Source organism: Embiotoca jacksoni, unplaced genomic scaffold, assembly GCF_022577435.1.
Source record: "Embiotoca jacksoni isolate LCO1_2020_lvr unplaced genomic scaffold, fEmbJac1.0.p SCAF_33, whole genome shotgun sequence".
Lineage (NCBI taxonomy): Eukaryota > Metazoa > Chordata > Actinopteri > Embiotocidae > Embiotoca > Embiotoca jacksoni.
Genome location: NW_027185385.1, coordinates 628,211 through 655,797, shown reverse-complemented (window position 1 = coordinate 655,797; position 27,587 = coordinate 628,211). Strand labels below are relative to the sequence as shown.

Here is a 27,587-nt window from a genome sequence, read left to right as displayed (position 1 = left end):
TCACCATCCTCAGTTTATTAAGTTTCTTGAAGAAACTGACTCTGATCACCAGGACTTGCTTCACCACTCCAACGTCCGCTGGTTAAGTTTGGGGGAAGTACGTCAACGAGTGTTGGAGCTCAAACAGGAGATTATCTCATTTTTGGAGCTACTTCAGAAAGCTGACGATGTTCCTGAGCTGAGTGACAGATTGTCTTTGTGATTTGTCTTTTGTTGAGGACGTACTGACACACATGAATGAGCTGAACATGAAGCTACAAGGGAAAGACCAGTTTGTCCATGAAATGTACACAAACGTCAGAGCCTTCAAAACCAAGCTAGCTTTATTCTCAAAGCAAATGTCAAACAAGTCATTTGCTCATTTCCCCACGCTGGCTACGCTGAAAGACGTCCTCGACATGAAGACATACAGGAAATCACTGGACAACCTGCACGGAGGATTCTGCCATCGGTTCTCTGATTTTGGAAAAATTGACAAGTCACTTCAGCTGGTATCCTGTCCCTTCAGCTGGTCTCATGTCCCTTCAGCTGGTCTCATGTCCCTTCAGCTGGTGTCGTGTCCCTCCAGCTGGTCTCATGTCCCTTCAGCTGGTGTCGTGTCCCTTCAGCTGGTGTCGTGTCCCTTCAGCTGGTCTCATGTCCCTTCAGCTGGTGTCGTGTCCCTTCAGCTGGTGTCGTGTCCCTTCAGCTGGTGTCCTGTCCCTTCACACAAGACCCTGAAATGGCGCCACAGGAGTTTCAGTGTGAACTGATTGATCTCCAATGTGACACCGTCTTCAAGGAGAAGTTCAACTCTCTTAAACTGGATGAGTGTCATGCTTCATTAAAGCAGCCAAATGTCCAAACATCCAGAAGATGTCCCAGAAGATGCTGGTGTTGTTTGTCTCTACTGTGTGTGAACAGACTTTTAGTGTGATGAACACCAACAAAGCACCTCACAGATCCCAGTTGAGTGATGAAACCTCAGATCTGTTCTGAGAACACAACCAAACTAACACCAGACTTCGATGCTCTGACAAAGAAGGTGATCAACAACACTGTTCCCACTAAAAGTGAATGTACGTATTAACACTGTAACGCCTTTTTTATGTTTCTGTTTGATATGTATGCATCTGGTGCTGGCCCGGCCCGTCTGTCAAATTTTAAAAGTCAATGTGGCTCCTGAGCCAAAAAGTTTGCCCGCCCCTGTTCTCGACCTTCTGCTGCATTTGACGGTGAACCACCAGATCCTTCTTTCCTCCTTCAGGACCTCGGTGTCTCTCTGCTCTCTCCCTGTTCTCATCCTACCTCAATGACCTCACCTACCGGGTAACTTGGAGAGGATCTGTGTCTGAACCTTGTCCTCTCACTACTGGTGTCCCTTAAGGCTCCGTCCCGGGTCCCCTCCTCTTCTCTGTACACCGACTCTCTCGGCTCTGTCCTTCACTCATGTCTTTTCCTACCACAGCTATGCTGATGACACCCAACTGATCCTCTCTTTTCCAGATCTGAAACACAGGTAGCAGCATGAATCTCTGCCTGTCTGACTGACATCTCTCAGTGGATGTCCTCACACCACCTGAAAATCAACCTCCACAAGACCGACCTGCTCTTCCTTCCAGAGAAAGACTGTCCCACCCTCGACCTGACTACTACCTTCAACAACTCTGTTATCCCGACCCTGACTGATAAGAACCTCGGAGACACTCCACAGTCAACTCTCTCTTACTGCCAACATCACTGCAACAACACGTTCCTGTAGATACATGCTGCACAACATCAGGAGAAGACGTCCTCTTCTCACTCAGAAGGAGGTGCAGGTTCTGGTCCAGGTTCTGGTCCTGGTTCTGGTCCAGGTTCTGGTCCAGGTTCTGGTCATCTCACGTCTGGACTACTGTAACTCCCTCCTGGCAGGTCTACCTGTTAGTACCATCTGACCTCTGCAGCTCATCCAGAATGCAGCAGCTCGACTGGTCTTTAACCTAATAGATTCACTCACACTACTCCGCTCCTCCTCCTCCTCCTTCTCCTCCTCCTCCTCCGCTCCCTTCACTGGTTACCAGTAGCTGCCCGCATGCGTTTCCAAACATAGGTACTTGCGTACCGTGCTGCGAACAGATCGGGTCCAGTGTACATCCAGGACATGGTCCAACCTTACATCCCAGCCCCTCCCTCCACTCTGCATCTACCAATCAGCTTGTTGCTCCTCACTGAGCTAAACACTCTACAAAATCACGACTGTTTTCTGTCCTGGCTCCTAAATGGTAGAATGAGCTCCAACGACATCGGGACAGCAGAAACTCTGAACATCTTCCACCACAAACTAAAAACACACCTCTTCAGACTTCACCTTGAATAGGAGAACTTTAGTAGCTTAACATGGAACTTACTTTTAGCACTTTGTAGTTTGGCTTTCTTGAAGAAATTGTATTTTATTGATTCTTGTTGTTCTGGTTTTGTACCCTCATGGTTGAAATGAACTTATTGTAAGTCGCTTTGGATAAAAGAGTCACATAGATGAAATGTAATAATAATAATGTAATATGAACCAGTATGAACCAGTATGGACTAGTATGGACTAGTATGGACCAGTAAGAACTTGTATGGACCACTATGGAGCATTATGAACCAGTATGGACTAGTATGGACCAGTATGGACCAGTAAGAACCAGTATGAACCAGTATGGACTAGTATGGACCAGTAAGAACCAGTATGAACCAGTATGGACCAGTAACAAACAGTATGAACCTGTATGGACTAGTATGGACCAGTAAGAACCAGTATGAACCAGTATGGACCAGTAAGAACCAGTATGAACCAGTATGGACTAGTATGGACCAGTAAGAACCAGTATAGACTAGTATGGACCAGTAAGAACCAGTATGGACCAGTAAGAACCAGTATGGACCAGTAAGAACAAGTATGAAATAGTATGGACCAGTATGGACCAGTAAGAACCAGTATGGACCAGTAAGAACCAGTATGAACCAGTGTGGACCAGTAAGAACCAGTATGAAACAGTATGGACCAGTAAGAACCAGTATAGACTAGTATGGACCAGTAAGAACCAGTATGAACCAGTGTGGACCAGTATGAACCAGTATGAACCAGTATGGACCAGTAAGAACCAGTATAAACTAGTATGGACCAGTAAGAACAAGTATGGACCAGTATGGACTAGTAAGAACCAGTACGGACCAGTATGGACCAGTAAGAACAAGTATGAAATAGTATGGACCAGTATGGACCAGTAAGAACCAGTATGGACCAGTAAGAACCAGTATGAACCAGTGTGGACCAGTATGGACCAGTATGAACCAGTATGGACCAGTAAGAACCAGTATGAAACAGTGGAGGACGTATTCTTTATGGAAGACGGGTTTTGTGTCTTGGGAGAGCTGAAATTCTTCCAGCGCTCAGGAGACACCAGGAGAAATTCTGCAGCCTTTTGCTGAGCCAGCAGTAAAATCCTTCCAGCATCACGTCGAGCATGTTGATGTGAAAGTAAGTTTGTCTTCCTCCTCCTTCTAATCCAAAACCACATGTTCCTCAACCAGTGGGATCAACATATCTAACATCCAGGTGCAGCAGATCTCAATGTGGTGGTGGGGGGGCGTGGTTTGGCTCAGCTGCAGGTGGGACTGATTGGGGGAGTGGTTCAGGGAACGGTGCCTGGAAGAGGCTTAATTAGCCGCAGCTGAATCAAATCCCAGATTGTACATCTCTTCCTGCATAAAACCAAGTAGCAGGACACCAGACGGGGACTCCTGGAGAGACTGAGCAGCAGGCTGGCTGCAGATGGATGTGTGATCGGTTGCTTGGCGGACCAGTAAGAACCAGTATGGACCAGTAAGAACCAGTAAGAACCAGTATGCACTGGTACGGGCTAGTAAGAACCAGTATGAACCAGTGTGGACCAGTAAGAACCAGTATGAACCAGTATAGACCAGTAAGAACCAGTATGAACCAGTATGAACCAGTGTGGACCAGTAAGAACCAGTATGAACCAGTATGGACCAGTAAGAACCAGTATGAACCAGTGTGGACCAGTGTGGACCAGTAAGAACCAGTGGGTGTTACCTCCTCCTCCAGTTTGACCACCTTGGCCTGGGCGTTGTTCAGAGCCTGGTCCCTGATCTCGATGTGCCTCCTCTGGTCATCGGTGGTGGAGCGCAGGGCACTCAGCTCCATCTCCAGCTTCTCCTTCTCACGCAGCGTCTCCTTATCTGGACACACAACAGCTTTATTATTCACATATTATACTTACTTCATTAATGGAGCATCTCAACTGTGTGTTCTCCATCATCACTGCCGCCCTGATGTGTCGTTGTGTGTCTGTAGTTGTGTTTGTGTAGTTGTGTCAGTAACACTGATTATTAATAACAGCTTCCTGAACATTAAATACAACAACTCACTTATTTCATCCAAAAGATCCAAAAACCTTTAAATAAACCACAAACCTTTAGTTTCATATCAGTGAAATGTGGATGGTGACAACTGTGTGTGTACTGTGTGTGTGAGTGTGTGTGTGTGTGTGTGTACTGACTGTGTGTGTGAGTGTGTGTGTGTGTACTGACTGTGTGTGTGTGTGTGTGTGTGTGTGTACTGTGTGTGTGAGTGTGTGTGTACTGACTGTGTGTGAGTGTGTGTGTACTGACTGTGTGTGTGTGTGTGTGTGTGTGTGTGTATATACACTGACTGTGTGTGTGTACTGACTGTGTGTGTGTGTGTGTGTGTGTGTGTGTACTGACTGTGTGTGTGTGTGTGTGTGTACTGTGTGTGTGTGAGTGTGTGTGTGTGTGTGTGTACTGACTGTGTGTGTGAGTGTGTGTGTGTGTGTATATACACTGACTGTGTGTGTGTACTGACTGTGTGTGTGTGTGAGTGTGTGTGTGTACTGACTGTGTGTGTGTGTGTGTGTACTGTGTGTGTGAGTGTGTGTGTGTGTGTGTGTACTGACTGTGTGTGTGAGTGTGTGTGTACTGACTGTGTGTGTGTGTGTGTATATACACTGACTGTGTGTGTGTACTGACTGTGTGTGTGTGTGTGTGTACTGTGTGTGTGAGTGTGTGTGTGTGTGTGTGTGTACTGACTGTGTGTGTGAGTGTGTGTGTACTGACTGTGTGTGTGTGTGTGTGTGTGTGTGTGTATATACACTGACTGTGTGTGTGTACTGACTGTGTGTGTGTGTGTGTGTGTGTACTGACTGACTGTGTGTGTGTGTGTGTGTGTGTGTGTGTGTGTACTGACTGTGTGTGTGTGTGTGTGTGTGTGTGTGTGTGTGTGTACTGACTGACTGTGTGTGTGTGTGTGTGTGTGTGTGTGTGTGTGTGTGTGTGTGTGTGTGTGTGTGTGTGTGTACTGACTTTGTGTGTGCAGCTGTGAGATGGTCTTGCGGTTGTCTTCTGATCCGTCACACTCTTTAGCAGCGAGCTGTTTGTTTGCCGTCTCCATGCGTTCTTTAAAACAACAACACAACAGAGACACACATTAAACATGAAGATGTGCGTGTGTGTGTGTGTGTGTGTGTGTGTGTGTGTGTCAGCTCCAGTTGAGAGCACTGGGTCTGAACTTTCACCCAGATTCAGTTTCTACAGGACACACAAAGCCTGGATGTTTTGGTTCAGTTCTTCTTCATCCTCAGAGAACATCTGGATGCACATTCACGATGATCATCTGACCAGAGACATCATCACGCTGGAAGTATCGTAAAGGTTTTATCTTATCTGCTCGATGGAAATGCTTTTCTTTCTACCAGTAAAACCTTTAGGTTACTTCCATAACCTCAGTTCTCTGAGCAGCATGATGTCTCTGTGAAAATGAAAAACTTGTATCTCCAGTGATATTAGTTTAATGTGTGCAGATCCAGGAGGGGGCATATGTCCCCCCCCCTTTTTATTGGTACCTTGAATAAAAACCATGAAGCATTCTACTACCTCCTTTCACACATGACTAACTCTCTCTGTGCTCAGAGGTCAGGAGGTCAGTATCAGTGTGTAGATTTCAGTGAGCAGACCTTTATTTAAACAGAGTGGAGATGTTAGTGTGGCAGTATGAACTCCAACATCTGAACTGTGTCCTCTCCTCCTGGTCAGAGAACATCTGGAAACAGTCCTCCTTCCTCCTCACAGCTGACTGGGCTGCAGCAGGTCTGAGTCTGAGCATGGTGCTGTTCCTCCTCTGGGCTCCTCTTCTTCATCGATAATAGAGTGGAGGACGTATTCTTTATGGAAGACGGGTTTTGTGTCTTGGGAGAGCTGAAATTCTTCCAGCGCTCAGGAGACACCAGGAGAAATTCTGCAGCCTTTTGCTGAGCCAGCAGTAAAATCCTTCCAGCATCACGTCGAGCATGTTGATGTGAAAGTAAGTTTGTCTTCCTCCTCCTTCTAATCCAAAACCACATGTTCCTCAACCAGTGGGATCAACATATCTAACATCCAGGTGCAGCAGATCTCAATGTGGTGGTGGGGGGGCGTGGTTTGGCTCAGCTGCAGGTGGGACTGATTGGGGGAGTGGTTCAGGGAACGGTGCCTGGAAGAGGCTTAATTAGCCGCAGCTGAATCAAATCCCAGATTGTACATCTCTTCCTGCATAAAACCAAGTAGCAGGACACCAGACGGGGACTCCTGGAGAGACTGAGCAGCAGGCTGGCTGCAGATGGATGTGTGATCGGTTGCTCGGTGGAAGAGCACACGGACATTTATGTGGAGTATTGGTGTTGGAATAAACACGTTGAACGGTACTGTGGCTGAGTGTTGTTCATTCAAGCTGGAAAACCCACAGTGATGGCAAGATGTCTGTCACACTGGCGCCCAATGTGGGGCCCAACATGGAAACAGACGGACAACAGACGGACATGGCGGTCATCGCCCTGGGGCAGATGGCGGCTATGCAGAAGGACCACGCCGAGGCCAACAGGGGGTTCCTGGCGGCACTTCAGGTCCAGGCAGAGGCAAGCTGAGGCGCTGGAGCAGCTCGCAGCGCGGTCGGCTGCAGCTCCGCCGCTGTGGGCCTCTTCAACATTGGTGGGGGTGCACCTACATAAGATGACAGCAGCAGACGATGCGCAGTCTTTCCTTGACATGTTGGAGGCGTGCGGCTGGCCAGCGGCGGAGCGGGCGGTCCGGCACTTGCCGCTCCTGACGGGGGAGGCAAAAATGGCAGCCAGAAATAGCTAAGTTGATGTGAGGAAAGCCATCCTGGACCGGCTGGGCCTTTCGTTAGAGGAGCATCAACGGAGGTCCTGCGAGGCCAGGTCGGAGCCCGAGGACCGGCCCTTCACCCATGCCCAGCGGCTGAGGGACGCCGCGGCCAGGTAGTTGCAGCCGGGGAGCTCGGCGGAGCAGGCCTTGCTGGAGAATGGAACAGTTTGTGGGGGAGCTGCCAGTCAAAACATCAGCGTGGGTACACTGTCCCGTGTCACTGGCGACCGCCATCATTTTGGCGGAGGACCACATCGCTGTCCACTCAGGTGTCCGGTCAGGAAGACAGCGGGCGCCCGCTGGCTCCAGTCCGGCCGACTCCAGCCCCTCGGAGAAGGTCACAACGGCAGCTCCCGGCTCGGCCACTGCCATCTCCGCGGTCTCACTCTCTCCCTCATGTCTTGTCTCCACAGGTGCCTGCAGCTGCTGGCACCCTTCCCAACCTACAGGGGGCTCCTCAGACATCAGGGCAGGAATGTTGGAGGTGCGGGCGGCCCGGGCACTGCCAGAAGGAGTGTCCACTCTGGGACGTAGGCCGGGTTGCCGGCCTTCCAACACCCTCCCCCGCTCCAGGGGTGACATACCGCGAGGATCCAGGGGGGTACACATCAGGCAATGGTGGATTCTGGCTGTACACAGTCTATGATTCACCAGAGCCTGGTTCGGCCTGGGGCATTGGTGGAGGCATTGTGGGTGAAGATTAGGTGTGTGCATGGGGATGTTCACAACTATCTCGGTGTCAGTGGAAATTAAATACATCGGGAAAAAACAGAGTAAAGGTTGCGGTTAGCTCCCGCCTTACACACCCCCTAATCTTGGGGACAGATTGGCCCGGGTTTCATAAGTTAATGGGGCAGTGTGCGGGGGTGCGTTCATGGCAGACAGGGTCATGTGATATGTGTGCTGTGCTCAGCGGTGACACGAGGTTGTCCGACACTGCAGACAGGGAGGGGGAACCAGCGGAGTCTCCCGAATTACACTCCGTGGAGGAGTTTCCACTCGAGCAGTCTCGGGACGATACTCTACGCTTCGCCTTTGACCAAGTGATAAGAATTGATGGTCAGCTGGTGCACCCTGATGCAGCGCTGTCATATCCACACTTCTCATTGATTAGGGACAGACTGAGGCAATTTACACCGGGAGAAAAGGTATTTGTATTGCTTCCTTCTTCCAGCTCGAAACTCCTCGCCAAGTGGCAAGGGCCCTTTGTGGTCACATGGCGAGTAGGGGACATCGACTATGAGGTGGTGCGGTCTGACAGGGGCGGAGCTACACAGCTCTACCACCTCAACCTCCTGAAAGCATGGAGAGAGGCGGAGTCTGTTTCTCTGGTGTCCACGGTATCTGAGAGGAGCTGGGGCCAGAGGTTCCAAAATCCACCAATCCTGCCTCGCTCCCTTTCGACACCCATCTCTCCGGGACTCAGAGAACAGACGTTGCCCAGGGTGGGCGCGGTGCTGGAGTCCCTGAGGTAGGCTGGGCTCACCGCCAACCCAGGGCAGTGTGTAGTTGGACGGAGGGAGGTACGGTATTTGGGATACCACTTGGGCGGCGGCCAGGTGTCTTCTCACACACACACCTCTCACTCACGCACGTCACACACGCACACCTCACACACGCACACCTCACACACGCGCCTCACACACACCTCACACACGCACACCTCACACACGCACACCTCACACACGCGCCTCACACACACGCCTCTCACTCACGCACGCACCTCACACGCACACCTCACACACGCACACCTCACACACACACCTCACACACGCGCCTCACGCACACCTCTCACACACACCTCAGACGCGCCTCTCACACACGCACCTCACACACACGCGCCTCACACGCACCTCACACGCACCTCACACGCACCTCACACACACACCTCACACACGCACACCTCACACACGCACCTCACACGCGCCTCACACACGCACACCTCACACACGCACACCTCACACACGCACCTCACACGCACCTCACACACACACCTCACACACGCACCTCACACGCGCCTCACACGCACCTCACACGCGCCTCACACACGCGCCTCTCACACGCGCACCTCACACACACCTCTCACACGCGCACCTCACACACACCTCACACACGTGCCTCTCACACACATACCTCACACACACACCTCTCACACACGCGCCTCACACACATACCTCACACACACACCTCTCACACGCGCGCCTCTCACACACGCACCTCTCACACGCGCGCCTCTCACACACGTACCTCACACACGCACCTCACACACACCTCACACACGCGCCTCACACACACACACACACACACACGTACCTCACACACATACCTCACACGCACCTCACACACGCACCTCACACACACACACCTCTCACACACGTACCTCACACACGCACCTCACACACACCTCACACACACCTCACACACGCGCCTCTCACACGTACCTCACACACGCACCTCACACACACCTCACACACGCACCTCACACGCACCTCACACGCGCCTCACACACACACCTCACACACGCACACCTCACACACGCACCTCACACGCGCCTCACACGCACCTCACACGCGCCTCACACACGCGCCTCTCACACGCGCACCTCACACACACACCTCACACACACCTCTCACACGCGCACCTCACACACACACCTCACACACGCACCTCTCACACGCGCGCCTCTCACACACGTACCTCACACACGCACCTCACACACACCTCTCACACGCGCACCTCACACACACACCTCACACACGCACCTCTCACACGCGCGCCTCTCACACACACACACACACACACACATACCTCACACACGCACCTCTCACACGCGCGCCTCTCACACACATACCTCACACACACACCTCTCACACACGCGCCTCACACACACCTCACACGCGCGCCTCTCACACACACACCTCACACACGCACCTCTCACACGCGCGCCTCTCACACACGTACCTCACACACGCACCTCACACACACCTCACACACGCGCCTCACACGCGCCTCACACATACCTCACGCGCCTCACACACGCACCTCACACACACACACCTCACACACCTCACACACGCGCCTCTCACACGTACCTCACACACGCACCTCACACACACCTCACACACGCGCCTCACACACACACACGCGCACCTCACACACACACCTCACACGCGCCTCACACATACCTCACGCGCCTCACACATACCTCACACGCACCTCACACACGCACCTCTCACACACGCGCCTCTCACACACGTACCTCACACACGCACCTCACACACACCTCACACACGCGCCTCACACACACACACGCGCACCTCACACACACACCTCACACGCGCCTCACACATACCTCACGCGCCTCACACACACCTCACACGCACCTCACACACACACACACGCGCCTCTCACACGCGCACCTCACACACACACCTCACACGCGCCTCACACACACACGCGCGCCTCTCACACACGCACCTCACACACACACACCTCTCACACACACCTCACACACGCACCTCTCACACACCTCACACACGCGCCTCTCACACACACCTCACACACGCGCACCTCACACACACACCTCACACGCGCCTCACACATACCTCACGCGCCTCACACATACCTCACACGCACCTCACACACACACACCTCTCACACACACCTCACACACGCACCTCTCACACACCTCACACACGCGCCTCACACACACACCTCTCACACACGCGCCTCACACACACCTCACACGCGCCTCACACATACCTCACGCGCCTCACACACACCTCACACGCACCTCACACATACCTCACGCGCCTCACACATACCTCACACGCACCTCACACACGCACACCTCACACACGCGCCTCACACACACCTCACACACACACCTCTCACACACGCGCCTCACACACACCTCACACGCGCCTCACACATACCTCACACACACACCTCTCACACACGCGCCTCACACACACCTCACACACGCGCCTCTCACACACACACCTCACACACGCACCTCTCACACACGCGCCTCTCACACACGTACCTCACACACGCACCTCACACACACCTCACACACGCGCCTCACACACACACACACGTACCTCACACACATACCTCACACGCACCTCACACACGCACCTCACACACACACACCTCTCACACACGTACCTCACACACGCACCTCACACACACCTCACACACGCGCCTCACACACGCGCACCTCACACACACACCTCACACGCGCCTCACACATACCACACGCACCTCACACACACACACCTCACACACGCGCCTCTCACACACGTACCTCACACACGCACCTCACACACACCTCACACACGCGCCTCACACACACACACGCGCACCTCACACACACACCTCACACGCGCCTCACACATACCTCACGCGCCTCACACATACCTCACACGCACCTCACACACGCACCTCTCACACACGCGCCTCTCACACACCTCACACACACGCGCCTCACACACACGCACCTCTCACACACGCACCTCTCACACACCTCACACACACACGCACCTCTCACACGCGCACCTCTCACACACACGCGCCTCACACACGCACCTCTCACACACCTCTCACACACGCACCTCTCACACACCTCTCACACACGCACCTCTCACACACACCCCACGCGCGCGCCTCACACGCGCGCCTCACACCCGCGCGTCTCACACACACGCGCACCTCTCACATACCTGCCTCACACCCGCGCGTCTCACACACACGCACCTCTCACACACGCACCTCACACACGCACCTCTCACACGCGCACCTCTCACACACACCCCACGCGCGCGCCTCACACACGCGCACCTCTCACATACCTCACACACACGCGCCTCACACACGCACCTCACACACGCGCACCTCTCACACACGCGCGCCTCACACACGCGCGTCTCTCACACACGCACCTCTCACACACCTCTCACACGCGCCTCTCACACGCGCACCTCACACACACACCTCACACGCGCCTCACACACACACGCGCGCCTCTCACACACGCACCTCACACACACACACCTCTCACACACACCTCACACACGCACCTCTCACACACCTCTCACACACGCACCTCTCACACACCTCTCACACACGCACCTCTCACACACACCCCACGCGCGCGCCTCACACGCGCGCCTCACACCCGCGCGTCTCACACACACGCGCACCTCTCACATACCTGCCTCACACCCGCGCGTCTCACACACACGCACCTCTCACACACGCACCTCACACACGCACCTCTCACACGCGCACCTCTCACACACACCCCACGCGCGCGCCTCACACACGCGCACCTCTCACATACCTCACACACACGCGCCTCACACACGCACCTCACACACGCGCACCTCTCACACACGCGCGCCTCACACACGCGCGTCTCTCACACACGCACCTCTCACACACACACCTCACACGCGCCTCACACACACACGCGCGCCTCTCACACACGCACCTCACACACGCGCCTCTCACACGCGCACCTCACACACACACCTCACACGCGCCTCACACACACACGCGCGCCTCTCACACACGCACCTCACACACACACACCTCTCACACACACCTCACACACGCACCTCTCACACACCTCACACACGCGCCTCTCACACACACCTCACACACGCGCACCTCACACACACACCTCACACGCGCCTCACACATACCTCACGCGCCTCACACATACCTCACACGCACCTCACACACGCACACCTCACACACGCGCCTCACACACACACCTCTCACACACGCGCCTCACACACACCTCACACGCGCCTCACACATACCTCACGCGCCTCACACACACCTCACACGCACCTCACACATACCTCACGCGCCTCACACATACCTCACACGCACCTCACACACGCACACCTCACACACGCGCCTCACACACACCTCACACACACACCTCTCACACACGCGCCTCACACACACCTCACACGCGCCTCACACATACCTCACACACACACCTCTCACACACGCGCCTCACACACACCTCACACACGCGCCTCTCACACACACACCTCACACACGCACCTCTCACACACGCGCCTCTCACACACGTACCTCACACACGCACCTCACACACACCTCACACACGCGCCTCACACACACACACACGTACCTCACACACATACCTCACACGCACCTCACACACGCACCTCACACACACACACCTCTCACACACGTACCTCACACACGCACCTCACACACACCTCACACACGCGCACCTCACACACACACCTCACACGCGCCTCACACATACCTCACGCGCCTCACACACGCACCTCACACACACACACCTCACACACGCGCCTCTCACACACGTACCTCACACACGCACCTCACACACACCTCACACACGCGCCTCACACACACACACGCGCACCTCACACACACACCTCACACGCGCCTCACACATACCTCACGCGCCTCACACATACCTCACACGCACCTCACACACGCACCTCTCACACACGCGCCTCTCACACACCTCACACACACGCGCCTCACACACACGCACCTCTCACACACGCACCTCTCACACACCTCACACACACACGCACCTCTCACACGCGCACCTCTCACACACACGCGCCTCACACACGCACCTCTCACACACCTCTCACACACGCACCTCTCACACACCTCTCACACACGCACCTCTCACACACACCCCACGCGCGCGCCTCACACGCGCGCCTCACACCCGCGCGTCTCACACACACGCGCACCTCTCACATACCTGCCTCACACCCGCGCGTCTCACACACACGCACCTCTCACACACGCACCTCTCACACACGCACCTCACACACGCACCTCTCACACGCGCACCTCTCACACACACCCCACGCGCGCGCCTCACACACGCGCACCTCTCACATACCTCACACACACGCGCCTCACACACGCACCTCACACACGCGCACCTCTCACACACGCGCGCCTCACACACGCGCGTCTCTCACACACGCACCTCTCACACACCTCTCACACGCGCCTCACACACGCACCTCACACACACCTCACACACACACGCACCTCTCACACGCGCACCTCTCACACACCTCACACACACGCGCACCTCTCACACACGCGCGTCTCACACACACGCACCTCTCACACACCTCACACACACGCACCTCACACACACGCACCTCACACACACGCACCTCACACACACGCACCTCACACACACCTCACACACACACGCACCTCACACATACCTCACACACACGCGCCTCACACACGCACCTCACACACACGCACCTCTCACACACCTCACACACACACGCACCTCTCACACGCGCGCCTCACACACGCACCTCACACACACGCGCCACACACACGCACCTCACACACACGCACACCTCACACACACACGCACCTCACACACACGCACACCTCACACACACACGCACCTCACACACACGCACACCTCACACACACACGCACCTCACACACACGCACACCTCACACACACACGCACCTCTCACACGCGCACCTCTCACACGCGCACCTCTCACACGCGCACCTCTCACACACACCCCACGCGCGCGTCTCACACACGCACCTCACACACACGCACCTCACACACACGCACCTCACACACACGCACCTCACACACACCTCACACACACACGCACCTCACACATACCTCACACACACGCACCTCACACACACGCACCTCTCACACGCGCACCTCTCACACACGCACCTCACACACACGCACCTCTCACACACGCACACCTCACACACGCACCTCTCACACGCGCGTCTCACACACACGCACCTCTCACACACGCACACCTCACACACGCACCTCTCACACGCGCGTCTCACACACACGCACCTCTCACACACGCACACCTCACACACGCACCTCTCACACACGCACCTCACACACACGCACCTCACACACACGCACCTCTCACACGCGCACCTCTCACACACGCACCTCTCACACACCTCTCACACGCACCTCTCACACACGCACCTCTCACACACCTCTCACACGCACCTCTCACACACGCACCTCTCACACACCTCACACACGCACCTCTCACACGCGCACCTCACACACACACACACCTCTCACGCACCTCTCACACACCTCACACACACCTCTCACGCACCTCTCACACACACCTCACGCGCCTCACACGCGTCTCACACACACCTCTCACACACACGCGCCTCACACACGCCTCCCACACGTCTCTCACACACACCTCACACACACCTTTCACACGTATACATGTGTATACGCCATGCACATGGAGTGGGTCACCGTGGTAACCCTCCTCTCTGCTGCCTCACCTCGCAGGTCTCTGTTGAAGTCGTGCAGCCGCCGAACCTCCAGCTCCAGCTTGTTCCTCATGGTCTTCTCCAGCGCCTCCCTCTTGGAGGACGACTTGGCCAGGTTCTCGTAGGCGTCAGACACCAGCTGGATCTCCGTCTCTAGCTGACCATGGACACAGATGGAGACATGTTCATTCATCTGATACAGGTCACATGACTCTCATTCAAATCTGTTTATCTCCAGTGAGATGTTTGTATCAGATGGAAACATGGTCCTCAGCCTGAGACCACATACATGTATTAATGTTCACCGCACTAACAAAGCTTCTCCTTCTGAATGATCCATATGCTCGCTGTGATGTTCCTCTCCTGTTGCTCATTAAACTCCTAAAACTAATCTTTGTTCATCAAAATTAAATCTTTCGTAGTTTTTTCTCCTAAAAGTGTCTCAGATGTAACTCGACATTTTCGTCTTAAATATGAATATGTAAATAGTTCCCGCCTCTGTCTCCAACCACTCCTTCACTGCTCAGTCTGACTCGAACTGGCAGTTCAAAGATATTGAAAGCCCCGCCCCCTAGTTGACAGGATTGGTTCCTCAGGTCTGTGATGTAAGAAACCCTGTCAGTCTGAATCTGTGTTCAACCCTCAGCCACAATGTCGACAGATGATTTCACGTTAATGATATTATAACGTATAAAAAGGTCTGTTGACGTCTTCTCACCTTGTGCAGCTTGGTGACCTTCTCCCTGCAAACCTCCATCTCCTGCCTCAGCATCCTGTTCTCCTCCGTCAGCACATCCACCATCTGATGGGTCCGGGCCATCACAGCGAAGGGCTCCCCCTGCAGGTGGGGGTAGGAGTGGGGCAGGGGAAAGTGTCCGGCCTGGACGGGCAGCTGGGGTTGGAGTCCCTGGAACTGCTGCTGCTGGTGGTGGTACGGATGATGCTGCTGCTGCTGCTGCTGCTGCTGCTGCTGGTGCTGCTGGTGCTGCTGCTGGTGCTGCTGCTGGTGGTGGTGGTGGTGCATCCTGGGAGTGGAGCCGTAGGGATCGGGGGGGAAACCGTGAGTCCTCTGAGAGGTCATGTGAAGGGGGCCTTGGGGGAAAGGCTCCGCCCCGTGGTGGGAGCCAATACCTTGTGGACTGCGAGGCCCCATGGTGAGGAAGTGATCTGCCTGGTTCTGGGGAGGCTGATGGGGGAAGGAGGGGTGGGAGGAGTGGGAGGAGTGGGAGGCACTGAGGATGCTGCTGAGGGTGGAGGACTGGGCCCGAGACAAGGAGCCCACGGAGGTGACGGAGGAGGTGGGGCTGTGCTGGTGGAAAGGCCTCTGGGAGTGACCCAAACCCTCCTTACTGGATCTGAGGAGAGAGGAGCGGGTTAGAGGGAAGTCTGGTGCTGATGAAGAGTGAAGATCTCAGTGGAGTCGATTCACTGTGTGACTAGAGGGAGGTGGGTCAGAACCACAGACCGGAAATAAACTACGGACCGGAAATAAATCACAGACTGGAAATAAACTGGATACAATGTAAGATGGCGCCGTGCTAGTGGCAGCCTGTTACAGCAGCTCCCCAGAGTGTGTTTTGTTTGAAGTATTTTTCTTTCTTCTCTCTTCGGAGTTGCTTTTTTTTTTTCTTTCACGTGCGTTAAGTGACGGTCAGACAATGGACCGTAACTTTTCTACTTTTCTGGTGGCTCTTCTACTTTTTTCCCTCTTTGTAACGGAGAGCTACGCACAGTGGACCGGGGCCATTGTTTACTCTTGTGATCAGCTGATCACGCTGAGTAGACCTCTACTGCTGCTGCCCGGAGCGAGGCCTGAAATCCCGGACGAACTTCGGAGAAGACGTCGGGGTTGCAGAGCTGGAGCTAAGCTGAAGGTGAAGAGGAGGAGATATAAACCAGCGGTACCGGAGATCTTAATGAGGAACGTGAGGTCGTTGGCCAACAAGACGGACGAGCTCGGCGCTGGTAAAGACCCAGAGAGAGTACCGGGAGTGCAGCATCATGTGTTTCACCGAGACATGGCTGCACTCACATCTCCCGGACCACAGCGCGGCCGTACCCGGCTTCAGGACTGTTCGGGGGGACGGAGACGTTGTTCGGAGCGGCAAGAAGAAAGGTGGAGGGATTGCAGTCTATGTGAACGAGAGGTGGTGTAATCCCGACCACGTGACATTGAACTTCTAGCCGTGGGGATGCGCCCGTATTATTTACCGAGGGAGTTCACATCTGCCATTGTTATCGCTGTTTACATTCCTCCATCAGCTGACGTAGAGGCAGCAGTGGACACCATCCACTCCACTGTGTCCAAACTTCAGACTAAGCATCCCGGTGCATTTTTGTCAGTTACTGGAGACTTTAACCAGTCTGGATAAAGTACTGCCAACTTTGCACCAGTATGTTAAATGCCCCACCCGGAACAATAAAACTCTGGACTTACTGTATGCTAATGCCATGGATGCATACAGTACTACTGCCCTTCCCCCCCTTGGTAGATCAGACCACAACCTGGTCCTGATGACTCCCAAGTATGTTCCTCTGGTGCAGAGGCAGCCTGTAACCACCAGGACTGTGAGGAGGTGGACACAGGAGGCTAAAGAAGCCCTGCAGGACTGCTTTGAGTCCACGGACTGGGACGTGCTGTGTGGACCACATGGGGAGGACATCAACAGCAGGGCGGACTGTATCACAGAATACATCAAATTCTGTGAACACACCACCGTACCATCCCTCATCTGTCTCCTTCACACCTCCCAAACACCTCCGCTGCCTTCCCCCCTCCGCCATCTGTCCCACCTGGTGAGCTGCATGGACACAGAGCCCTCAACTTCAAAGGGCTCTTCCGGGGTCCTGAAGACCTGCGCCGTCCAGCTGGCTGAGGTCCTACAACACCTCTTCAACCTGAGCATGAAGCAGGAGGAGGTCCCGGTGCTGTGGAAGACGTCCTGCCTGGTTCCTGTCCCCAAGAAGACGGCTCCATCTGGCCTCAACGACTACCGACCGGTTGCCCTCACATCTCATGTGATGAAGGTGCTGGAGAGGCTGGTCTTGGCCCACCTCAGGCCGCTGGTGAAATCTTCTCTGGACCCTCTGCAATTTGCGTACCAGCCTCATGTGGGAGTGGACGATGACATCATCTACCTGCTGCAACGAGCTCAGTCTCATCTGGATGGAACCGGTGACTCTGTGAGAATCACTTTCTTTGATTTCTCCAGTGCATTTAACACCATCCAACCACTGCTGCTGAGTGAGAAGCTGCAGGTGGTGGGGGTGGACACGTCCACCGTCTCCTGGATCACTGACTACCTGACAGGCAGACCACAGTTTGTCCGTCTGGGCAGTGTGCTGTCTGATACGGTGGTCAGTGGTACTGGAGCTCCTCAGGGAACTGTTCTGTCTCCTTCCTGTTCACCTTATACACCACTGACTTCCAGTACAACTCAGAGTCAAGACATCTGCAGAAGTTCTCTGATGACTCTGCAGTGGTAGGATGTATAAGGGATGGACGGGAGGAGGAGTCAGTGGACGGTGTATAAGGGATGGACGGGAGGAGGAGTCAGTGGTCTGTGTATAAGGGATGGACGGGAGGAGTCAGTGGTCGGTGTATAAGGGATGGACGGGAGGAGGAGTCAGTGGACGGTGTATAAGGGATGGACGGGAGGACAAGTACAGGGCAGTAGTGGAGGACTTTGTGGAGTGGGCTGGTAGAAATCACCTCCTCCTGAACGTAGCCAAGACCAGAGAGATGGTGGTCGACTTCAGGAGGAAGACGACGGCTCCACAACCGCTGAGAGTTCTGGGAGAGGAGGTGGACATGGTGGAGGAGTACAAGTACCTGGTGTCTCCAGGACAACAGACTGAACTGGAAGACCAACATCAATGCTGTCTACAAGAAGGTGATGAGTCGACTCTTTTTCTTGAGGAAACTTCGATCCTTCAATGTGTGCAGCAAGATGTTGGAGATGTTCTACCATCTGTTGTGGCCAGTGAACTGTACTTCTAGTAGTCTGCTGGGGGGGAGAGGTGGAGGGGAGAATCGACTTCAGACTGGATGTAAACCAAAGACTGGAAATAAACTACAGACTAGAAATAAACCACAGACTGAAAATAAAACACAGACTGGAAAAAACTACAGACTGGAAATAAACTACAGACGGGAAATAAATTACGGACTGAAAATAAACCACAGACGGGATATAAACTACACACTGGAAATTAAACACAGAGGGGAAATAAATCACAAACTGGAAATAAACTACAGGCTGGAAAAAAAACAAAGACTGGATATAAAAAGACAGACTGGATATAAAACAACGGACTGGAAATAAACCACAGACTGGGAATAAACCACAGACTGGAAATAAACCACAGACTGGAAATAACCCACAGACCGGAAATAAACTACAGACTGGATATAAAGTACAGACTGGAAATAAACTTCAGACTGGATATAAACGACATACTGGATGTAAACCACAGACTGTAAATAAACCACAGACTAGATATAAAACTACAGACTGGACATAAACCTACAGACTGGATATAAACTAAAGACTGGGAATAACCCACAGACCGGAAATAAACTACAGACTGGATATAAAGTACAGACTGGATATAAACTATAGACTGGATATATACCCACAGACTGGATATTAAACTACAAACTGGAAATAAACTTCAGACTGGATATAAACCACAGACTGGACATAAACCTACACATTGGTTATAAAACCACAGACTGGAAATAAACCACAGACTGGGAATAAACCACAGACTGGAAATAACCCACAGACTGGAAATAAACTACAGACTGAATATAAAGTACAGACTGGATATAAACTACAGACTGGATATATACCCACAGACTGGATATTAAACTAAAAACTGGAAATAAACTTCAGACTGGATATAAAACAGAATGGATATAAAACAGACTGGAAATAACCCACAGACTGGAAATAAACCACAGACTCGATATAAACTACAGACTGGATATAAACTAAAGACTGGGAATAACCCACAGACCGGAAATAAACTACAGACTGGATATTAAACTACAAACTGGAAATAAACTTCAGACTGGATATAAACGACAGGCTGGATATAAACCACATACTGGATATAAAACTACAGCCTGGATATAAAACACAGACTGGATAGAAACTACAGAGTGGATATAAACTACAGACTGGATATAAACCACATACTGGATATAAAACTACAGACTGGATATAAAACACAGACTGGATAAAAACGACGGACTGGAAATAAACCATAGACCCGACATAAACCGCAGACCGGATATAAACCAGACTGGAAAAACACTACAGACTGGATATAAAACACAGACTGGATATAAAACAGACTGGAAATAAACTGCAGACTTGATATTAAACTACAAACTGGAAGTAAACCATAGACTGGATATAAACCGCAGACTGGAAAAAAAAAACTACAGACTGGATATAAAACACAGACTGGATAGAAACTACAGACTGGATATAAAACTACAGACTGGATATAAAACACAGACTGGATAGAAACTACAGAGTGGATAGAAACTACAGACTGGATATAAAACACATACTGGATATAAAACTACAGACTGGATATAAAACACAGACTGGATAGAAACTACAGACCGGAAATAAACTGCAGACTTGATATTAAACTACAAACTGGAAATAAACTTCAGACTGGATATAAACGACAGGCTGGATATAAACCACAGACTGGATAGAAACTACAGACTGGATATAAAACACAGACTGGATATAAAACAGACTGGCTATAAACCACAGACCGGAAATAAACTTCAGACTGGATATAAACGACAGGCTGGCTATAAGCTACATACTGGATATAAAACTACAGACTGAATATAAAACACAGACTGGATAGAAACTACAGACTAGATATAAACCACATGCTGGATATAAAACTGCAGACTGGATATAAAACACAGACTGGATAGAAACCACAGACTGAAAAAAAACTACAGACTGGATATAAAACACAGACTGGATAGAAACTACAGACTGGATAGAAAGTACAGACTGGATATAAACCACAGACTCGATAGAAACTACAAACTGGATATAAAACTACAGACTGAATATAAAACAGACTGGATATAAACCACATACTGGATATAAAACTACAGACTGGCTATAAAACAGACTGGATATAAACCACAGACCGGAAATAAACTACAGACTGGATATAAACTAAAGACTGGAATAACCCACAGACCGGAAATAAACTACAGACTTGATATTAAACTACAAACTGGAAATAAACTTCAGACTGGATATAAACGACAGGCTGGATGTAAACCACATACTGGATATAAAACACAGACTGGATATAAACGACAGGCTGAATATAAACCACCGACTGGAAATAAACTACAGACTGGATATAAAACTACACACTGGATAGAAAATCACAGACTGGAAATAAAAGAGTTTGTGGCTTCAGGTCTGTAAAATGGTTCCAAGACAGAAGTTTCTTAAGCTGCAATACCACCGAGTGCCACTAGAGGTCAGCTCCAAAACAATGGTTCCCAGACGTCCAGTGTCCCTGTCTCATGTTTGTCTCTCAGAACAGATTGTTTTTGAGGAAGGTGGAAAACACCGGCATCAACCGGCGTTGTGCTGAGCAAACATCCCTGACGGACGTCATCACAGGTCGTGTCCCAGCTTGTCCCGTCCTGATGATTAAAGTTCTGCGGTATTCACGTCTGTTTGAAGCGGGCTCGCTCTGAGGTAAATAAGAGCAGTTAGAAACAGGACGGACAGGATCTGTCCTCTCAGGAGACGCTGCTGGGAACTCTTGAAGACATTCAACTTCTTCATTCATTTATGCTTCAGCTGAATGGGAACTAGAACCAGTCTGTTTCAGCACTTCTCTCATTTTTACACTTCATCTGAAACACGTGGGCTGTGGTCCTGTACATGCAGGAGTTGCTATGGAAACGGGTGACTTGCGGTGGAAACACGAAGACAAATAATTAGAAGATTTAAAAATGATCACATTTAAACATGAACTACTACAGAGGCTCCTCCTCTGAGACAGGTGAGAGGTCAGGTGAAAGGTCAGGTGGGAGGTCAGGTGAGAGGTCAGGCGGAAGGTCAGGTGAGAGGTCAGGTGGGAGGTAGGTTAGATGTCAGGTGAGAGGTCAGGTGGGAGGTGAGGTGGGAGGTGAGGTGAAAGGTCAGGTGAGAGGTCAGGTGGGAGGTAGGTTAGAGGTCAGGTGAGAGGTGAGGTGAAAGGTCAGGTGAGAGGTCAGGTGGGAGGTAAGGTGAAAGGTCAGGTGAGAGGTAAGGTTTGAGGTCAGGTGGGAGGTGAGGTGAAAGGTCAGGTGAGAGGTCAGGTGGGAGGTAAGGTGAAAGGTCAGGTGAGAGGTAAGGTTTGAGGTCAGGTGGAAGGTCAGTTTATGCTCTCTGGTGTGTGTGTCTGTGTGTGCAGTTGTGTAATGTGTTTATGTGTGTGTCCTTATGTATTTGTGTGTGTGCATATATATATATATATATATATATATATGTGTGTGTGTGTGTGTGTGTGTGTGTGTGTGTGTATGATGTGCTCCCCACCTGAAGGAGCCGTACTCCGGGGGGGGCTGGTAGCGGACATGGGGCACCTCCCTGGATAGCTCCCTCCCTCGGTGCTGCTCCTGGTAGAAATGTGCTGCCGGCTCCTGCTGCTTGGAGGAAGAGCCCATTCCTTTGAAGGGGTAGTCCGGAGGAGGGCCACGTTGCTGCGGCTTGTAGTAGTCCCCGGGAGGACCTGGGGGGGGCAGCTGCGGGGAGAGGGGGGCGCTGGTGACGGGGGCGTGGGCCTTCACGCCGCTGGTGGCCAGCGAGAGCTGCATGAGTCTCTCGCTGAGGGAGCGGACGTGTCCCTGCTTCAGGTCCTTCAGCCCGTCATCCTGGTGCACCTTCCCCGCCCCACTCACCCGCTGCACCGTGGGCCGGCCCTCCGTCCTCAACTTGGCGTTGGTCACCCCGGTGACGTAGAAGGCGGCGCCAACGGAGGCGGGCAGCGGGGGCTGCTGGGGCTGAGGAGGAGGGCCGTGACCCCGGAAGTACTGAGACTGAACTTTGGCCTCCTCGTATGTTGGGAGGTCCTCCGAGGTCGGGCACTGCACCTGACCGCTCCCACCTCCTCCGCTGCTCCCTCCCCCCGTCCCTAACCCTCCACTGCTCCCCCCCCCCACCTCTGGTGGAGCCCAGCTTCTCCAGGCCGCTGTCCGTCTGCAGCTCCTGTCCCTGGGGCTCCTGCCGGGCGATGTGTGGGGACATGGAGTGATCATCAGAGGGACCCACCGAGTAACCTCCTCCTCCTCCACCCCCCCCTCCTACTCCTCCTCCTGCTTGCTGCTGCTGCAGCACGTAGTTGCGGTTCATCTGCTCCTGCAAGAGGCGCTGCAGGACAGTGCTCCCTCCTCCTCCGACGCTGCTGCTGCTGTTGGACGACTCCTCGGCCGCCGCCCTCATCTCGACCTCCCGCTGGCCACGCACCTCGTGGAAGGACAGGCTCCTCCCACGGTCGATACTCCCTGAGAGGAGGAGGTGCAAATGGAGAATGAGGGAGAAGAAGCAGTGAAGGGTTGAGAGTTTTATCAGGATGGATATTGAGGAGGGGAGACCATCGAGGAGACAGAGAGGTGACAGGAGACAAGAGGAGGGAACAGCATTAAGGTCAGAGGCACATGGACCATCAATCACCCCCTTCCCCTCCCCCCAACACACACACACACACACAGCCACAGCCAGAGAAACCCAGTGATGGAGCAGCACCACCAGACTGGAGGAGAAACTCTCTGAGAAACCTACAGCGCCTGTCGAAAGTATTCAGAGAAGAAAAGAGCTTCCTAGAATAAAACTAAAACTGAGTTGTCAGGTCCAAATCATGGAGATGTCACAGGATGACCCAACAACATGGAGAAACAGGAGACCGGCTACACTTCAGGGTCACATGAGGACATCCCAACGGGAGGACCTGTCCTCATGCATCATGCTGCAGACAGCAACTAAACATGGATGGAATTAAACCCTGTTTCTGTCTTCCAGCAGCTCAGTGAGCTGCTCTGGTTTAGGAGACGTGGAAATGTGTCTCAGCTCGGTCTGAAGGACAATCTGACATCGAGGTATCTGTAACCCTCCACAACCCCTCCACTGAACATGTCACACATTAATACAGACAGACTGCACTTCTATCTGCTCCATAAATGTCAATATTTGGGGGGCGAATACTTTTTTGTCAAAATTATTTTTTTCTTTCACAATTAAAAATGATGTTAAACTCATATGGCACCCTAAAAAATAAGACAAAAAAAGTGAGAATACTTTCGAAGGCGCTGTGAGCAGCTGAAACACCATCAAACCCTGAACCCTCCACAAACAGCACCAACATGGATGTAAATCTCAGAGGAGCTCAGCTCAACGTGGATCTGAACAACAGTTTAACTAAGCTAGTGAGGCTGAGGAGGGAACAGACGGTCTGTGGATTGGACTGAAGGGGAAATCTTACTGAGAAAAAAACTCTCCTTTTGGTTGTAGAAGGATAAAGTAGGAAGTTGTTTATATGATGTGAATATTAAACCTTCAAGTCTGAATTTAATTAATCTGGTAATTCTATATATCTATAAAAAGGCATTAAAAATGATACTCATAAGTAGGTGATAAAATATGTGACGTCGTCCAATCGACAGAACGAAGGAGCTTCACATCATATTTTGCTCGTTGGTGTTTGACTGAGTGATGACATGCTGCAGAAGAATCAGAGTCTGAGGAACAGCTTCACTCTCCATCAACGGATTCAGCATCAGATTATCACATGAAAGATGAAAGTAATTCATCCCCAAACATGAGCAGTGACTCAGATATTCTCACAGCTGATTGGAAACGTTTACACATTAAAGACATGAAAGTGAGTTTTCAGTTGAACATCCAGCGCTGTCAGACCTGAACCCAGCGGGGGGTGAATCTGTGAAGGTCCAGATCAGAGAGGATCCTCTCCTCCATAAAACCAAACCAGGGAGAGCCTCTCAGGGTTAAAGAGGTTTTATTACATGTTAAACAGATATGAGTGTGCATGCGTTCCAGCTGTCCTCCAGGGAGTCTGTTGGAGGACAGCCGATGGAAGCAGCTCAGGAGACCTCTGACAGCGCTGCATGTTCACTCTGCTGTGTTGCACCTTTTCTACAGAGTAAAGAAAGAAATCATTACATCTAGTGCTTTCTGTTTTCCTTCTCATTCTCAAGGAGGAAGATGCTTTTTTCCGAAACATCTGCAGGTGAATAAAATATGAGACAAGAGGAAACACGTTAGGTTTGGAGGCTGCAAATATTCAAATGTCTTGGAGCTGAAGAGACAGAGACAGAAATGAGTGACGGGTTCAGTGGAGGTCGATCGATCCAGTATCAGGAGGAGGAGTCAGATGTATATGTGTTAATACAAAAATAACCTTATCATGCTCATAATTTACTAATAAATCTGTCTTTTACAAAGTTTAAATGTAGATTATCTCACAGTGACATGAAGTTATAAAACAGTGGTGTACATTCCTGTGAGATCAGAGGAGACACTTTCAGTTGATTTCAACCATAAGAGTGATGTGCTGTGGTCAGTTATTAATGAGAGTGATGAATGGACCTCTGGTGTTCATGGAGGGCCGGCGGCTGGAAACACAGAACACTTCAGCAACATACAGTAATAAACACCGTCCATCAAAGGTCAACATTTAAACGGATCTATTTTCAGAAGATACAACACAACTTTCCACCCTGAGGTTCTACAGATGTTCAGCTGGACATGTTCTGCTCATCTGCTCTAATATTCCTGCAGTTTGAATGCATGTAGATCAGTTTACAATCCACAGTCCTGCAGGATGAAACCAATAAACCTTGTCATCCATCTTTATCAGCCTGCTGCATGGAGCCATCAGGCCTGCATTCAACAAGGAAGAGCGCTGTAACCCCACGACCCCTCCCCCCCTCCCTGTTCTATAGCACCTCTGTAACCATGCTGTTTTTATCATGTGGTCAATCAGATGTATCAGAAACTTCTTTTACATTAATTATGTGTTTTGTAGACTTATTTTCCTCTTGCAGCAGATGCCTGCTTTAAAAGCTGCCCCCCCCCCCCCCACACACACACACACACCACCACCACCACTAACCTGTGTGGCTGCTCTCTTGCTGCTCTCCAGGAGGACTCAGTGGGACCAGCCCCTCATGTCCTGGTGCTGCAGACCTCAGAGAGTCCCCTACGATGAGGACGATGGTGCAGATGTTGGATGGAGATGGTTGGTGGCTCAACCTGTGGCTCTGGACTTCCTGCAGGCTGAGCAGGTCTTCAGGGTGTAAAGATGTTGATCAGAGACCCAAACGCTCTGCAGAGGAGAGGACACGATTTTCCTCCTCATTCATTCAGTGTGTTTACTTGCACTTTAATTGATGAAGCTTCATCACAGCACAAACATGACCCTCAGTAAACTAAGGTCTTGTATGAGGAGCCTGAATCAGGGCCAGGACCAGGACCTGCAGACCACCACAGAGACCTCCTACCTGTTACTGTCCTGGACCTCCTGGTACTCTCCTGGACCTCCTGAACACTCCTGTCACTGCCCTGGATCTCCTGGTACTGTCCTGGACCTCCTGGTACTGTCTTGGATCTCCTGTTACTGTCCTGGACCTCCTGTTACTGTCCTGGACCTCCTGAACACTCCTATTACTGTCCTGGAACTCCTGTTACTGTCCTGGACCTCCTGGTATTGTCCTGGACCTCCTGTTACTGTCCTGGACCTCCTGTTACTGTCCTGGACCTCCTGTTACTGTCCTGGACCTCCTGGTATTGCCCTGGACCTCCTGAACACTCCTGTTACTGTCCTGGAACTCCTGTTACTGTCCTGGACCTCCTGGTATTGTCCTGGACCTCCTGTTACTGTCCTGGACCTCCTGTTACTTTCCTGGACCTCCTGTTACTGTCCTGGACCTCCTGGTATTGTCCTGGACCTCCTGAATGTTCCTTCCTACCTGTTCCTGACCT

At 52.0% G+C, this 27,587-nt stretch overlaps 1 protein-coding gene across 1 annotated transcript in view; it reads right to left on the bottom strand.

The window, feature by feature from the left end:
- LOC138207669 (angiomotin-like) overlaps window positions 1-26,806 on the bottom strand; it is a 39,511-nt gene extending 12,705 nt beyond the window's left edge. Inside the window, 8 exon segments of the mRNA XM_069165061.1 lie at window positions 4,061-4,206; window positions 5,347-5,439; window positions 15,550-15,694; window positions 16,256-16,892; window positions 23,130-23,747; window positions 23,749-24,094; window positions 25,767-25,827; window positions 26,719-26,806. Of these exon segments, the coding sequence (XP_069021162.1) occupies window positions 4,061-4,206; window positions 5,347-5,439; window positions 15,550-15,694; window positions 16,256-16,892; window positions 23,130-23,747; window positions 23,749-24,094; window positions 25,767-25,827 (2,046 nt within the window). The 5' untranslated portion in view covers window positions 26,719-26,806.
- Between the last annotated feature and the right edge of the window lie 781 nt (window positions 26,807-27,587).